Raw genomic sequence first — 3,368 nt, 5'->3', positions numbered from 1 at the left:
GGGAAAGAGAGTCAACAAGGGCCTAGGAGATGGGACAGTGAGACCCCATGAATGCTGCAGGGGGACTTCAGCTGGTCACACCCTTGGAAGTCTGCATGAGCTATAATGGGGACCTAAGTTCTGTCAGCAACCAGTTGTAGGAGACCTTAGGAGATTGCAATAGTGACTCCCAGATGAGACACAACCCACCTCCAGCCCCATTCCTTAGCAGGTACACACTCATACCCACATTCACAGCCACAACACACACATGTTCTGTCCCTTCCACTTACCCCTGGAGAGCCTTCCAGTCTCGTGTCCAGCAAAGCAGTAGACACCCAAGGCAAGGAGCACAGTGGCAATGATGTCGGTGATGACGATGCCTGCCAGGGTGGCTGAGTCCAGCTCCACACAGTTCTGGCACACTGTGGGGGAAGGGAGGCCAAAGGAGAGGTGGAGGGTCTTCAAGATCAGGGAACCATCTCTGCCTCTTAGGTCAGCCCCAGGATCTCTCATGCCAAGACCCAAACTTGGAAAAAGTCCTGCTGAGAGCCTTGATATATCTACCTCTAACCTTCAACCCAAGAAATCCCTGAAGAGAGCCAAGAAGTTGTCTCAGCTTTGTAGGAACTTAAACAAGGCAGTAGACCAACCACTCTCCCAACCAAGCCCCTACTGCTTGGGTGCCTATTGTTCTTTTGCCATTAAGCTATTTCCCACTCAGGGCTCCAAAATCTGGCTCATACCATTACAAGAGCAACCCAGTTTGTTGAGAGCACAGACTGGTACACCAGAGCTCCCTACACCTAGAAAGTTCTCATATCCAGAGGCCCCATGCATTCCAACCCAAAGGGTCTTGGAAGCACATACTTCGATAGTATACTTGCAAAGTAGTTATTTTGCCGGTTTGTCCATCTGTCTCATTGCACATATACACTCCTCGTGGGTCCAGGTTGCGTTTTCCCAAGTCCATAGTTTTATTGCCTAAGGCCAGTTGTCCTACCGTTCCTTCTAGCCACGTGATACTGGTATTGCATCTCAAAAATACTTTGTCCTCAAGTTCCTCCACAGACAAATTGAAGGGGCTCACTAAGGGAAAAAATAACACGATTGGAGCCAGCTCTTTGGTCTGCACCAGACTCCTTGTTCTGCTGAGGCTCATACTTAAGAAGGACCACTTTCCAAGTCTAGAATAGTTCATGGTTTCTAGTGAGAGAGACAGAAGTCACAAGAGAAGTGCTTCAATAGGTTCCCCACAAACTGCAGGGACCAAGAAGGACATGAGGATACAATCCAAACAGAGGACAGGCCCTGATGGACATGGAGCAAAAGAGGAAAACATGGAGTTGGCTCCATCCAAGAACCTTCCTGGAAATGTGTTCAGACCACTGATTAGAAGTAGGAGGGGAGCCCAGACTGCTAAAACACCCAAGAGATACGGAAAGGCAGAAGAATGGTCCTCAATTGGAGATGTCCACATTTTTTTCTCCAAGAAACCTTCTAATTCTACTTCGCAGCCACCTGCAACACTCCCACGTCAACTTCTCATCTTCTGCCCCCTCGCCCCACCCTTGCCCCAACCACTACCAAGGGAATGGTACTACTAAAGCCTTTCCTATGGCCAATGATGGCTGGGGGGTAGGAGAGAAGCTAATATGAATTACCATCCCAGTGGGCCAAAACGGAACCTAGGGCAAATCCCATGTAAAGATTTTTAGTTGTTCCACCCTTGCTTAGGAGGAGAGGGACAGGAAAAAAAGTTTTATTGAATCTGTTCTTGGGGCTCCACACAGGTCAAGTCTTGTGCGGAGTTTAAGGGTTGGAGGTATGAACAGCACCTTTCTAGATCCACTGAACTGCTGTGACTGAGAGCATTTCCACAGCCCACAGAGGCACTGGAATCTATATCTCCAATCCCAGGAAAAAGTGGAATCTACATTCTTCCTGAGATTCCTGGTCAGTAACCAATTTGGATAGAAGAGCATCCTCTAGAAAACCCCCCGAAGAGCCATTTCTCGTGCCTCTGTAGCAGGTCAGGAGAAAATGCATGTATTCTCAGGGAGATACACATACATCAGATGCTCCACATCACAGAGTCATGTATTCCTTGGGGATCCGTTTCCAATGGAAATCCTGGATGTCCCAAAGAAGCTGACTACTCGGGTAACCATTCATCCCAGTTTGCCTGGGATTGAGAGAATACCTGGGGCATGAGAGTATCAGTTTTAAAACCAGGCAAACGTGGATGAGTGGGTCATTCTACTACCCCAAATCTGCCCTCCCTCCTGCTCAGTCTCAATTTAACTTTTCTCTTAAAGCATTCCCCTAAGTGCTGGGCCATGGCCTCAGGTGGTGACATCATGATGGCCAAATGACCAAGAGTCCTGGATCCCAAAGGCTCTCTGCTCTAGAAGGAACAGTGCTCCCATTACCAGCCCTAGGCTAAGGCACACACATACTGCAACACTTCCTACAGATCTCCGGCCTAAGGTCTTCAGAGAGACATTCAAGGCAAAGATGCACCCCCTAGCTGGATTCAGCCAAAGCCAAGAGCCTGTGCTTCCCAGACCCTGTGCTACGTCCCAACACGGCCCTCCTTGACAACGCTGCCTGGTGAATTGAAGCTAGCATTGAGAAGGACTTTCAAGTGGACCACATTCCAGGTCTTAGGTCCCTTCTCCAAGATGCCCCCATCCACCCAGAGAAGCCTTACCTTGGGAGAGAAGGGCAGCCAGTATCAGACCAGACAGAAAACTTCTGTGTTCCATCTTCCAGCAGAATTCATCCAGAAGACAGACCCAAGTCACAGAACTATCAGCCAAGGTGAAAGCTGCCTTCCCCCAACTGACTCATGTGCACCCGGAAAAAGTAAAGGGTGGTGGAGGCACTAGAAGACGCCTATTTCTCTGCTCCCTGCTGTTGGTGATGGGAGGCTGCAAGGGTAGAGGTAGGCTGGGGGTGGGGTAGGAAGGAAGCAGGTGCAAATCGCTCTTTCTCAGAGCATGGAGGGTGGGAGAGGGGTACAAGGGGGAAGCAGAGGATATGGAAAAGGTTGCCTGGACTTCTAGGAAGTAAAAGGAGATTCAGGGTGTCCTTTCTTGAGTCACTGATGAAAAACAAGAAATTCTGAGTTCCTGTCAGCAACATCACTACATTTACTCACCACCTAAAAACTGCCACCTCTCAAAACCCTTGAGACAAGCTGTGAACCCCAACCCATAAGCCATATCAGCTAGGTTCCTCCCTTTCCTGGTCTTTCTTGGGACCCTACCCGAGCTCCTCCTTGGGCCGCCTGGGACACCACATTAAGTAGCTTCTTTTTTTTTTTTTTTTTTTTTTTTTTTTTTTTTTTTGGGGAGCGGGGGCCTCCCATCTTTGGGCCTCTCCCC

General features: G+C 49.1%; 1 protein-coding gene across 2 annotated transcripts in view; it reads right to left on the bottom strand.

Annotated features, from left to right (window-relative positions):
* Positions 1 to 2,747, bottom strand: part of CD3D (CD3 delta subunit of T-cell receptor complex) — a 3,151-nt gene extending 404 nt beyond the window's left edge. The window contains exons 1-3 of one of the 2 annotated variants that reach the window (XM_007456319.1): positions 2,693 to 2,747; positions 850 to 1,068; positions 273 to 404 (exon numbers count right to left, since the gene is read on the bottom strand). In XM_007456319.1, coding sequence (XP_007456381.1) covers positions 273 to 404; positions 850 to 1,068; positions 2,693 to 2,747 — 406 coding nt within the window. The remainder of the gene's footprint in view (positions 1 to 272; positions 405 to 849; positions 1,069 to 2,692) is intronic. The other variant, XM_007456320.1, reaches the window with a different exon arrangement.
* Positions 2,748 to 3,368: the final 621 nt, after the last annotated feature.

This window comes from Lipotes vexillifer, unplaced genomic scaffold (genome assembly GCF_000442215.2).
Source record: "Lipotes vexillifer unplaced genomic scaffold, Lipotes_vexillifer_v1.1 scaffold753, whole genome shotgun sequence".
Lineage (NCBI taxonomy): Eukaryota > Metazoa > Chordata > Mammalia > Artiodactyla > Lipotidae > Lipotes > Lipotes vexillifer.
This window is presented reverse-complemented; position numbering and strand designations above follow the sequence as displayed.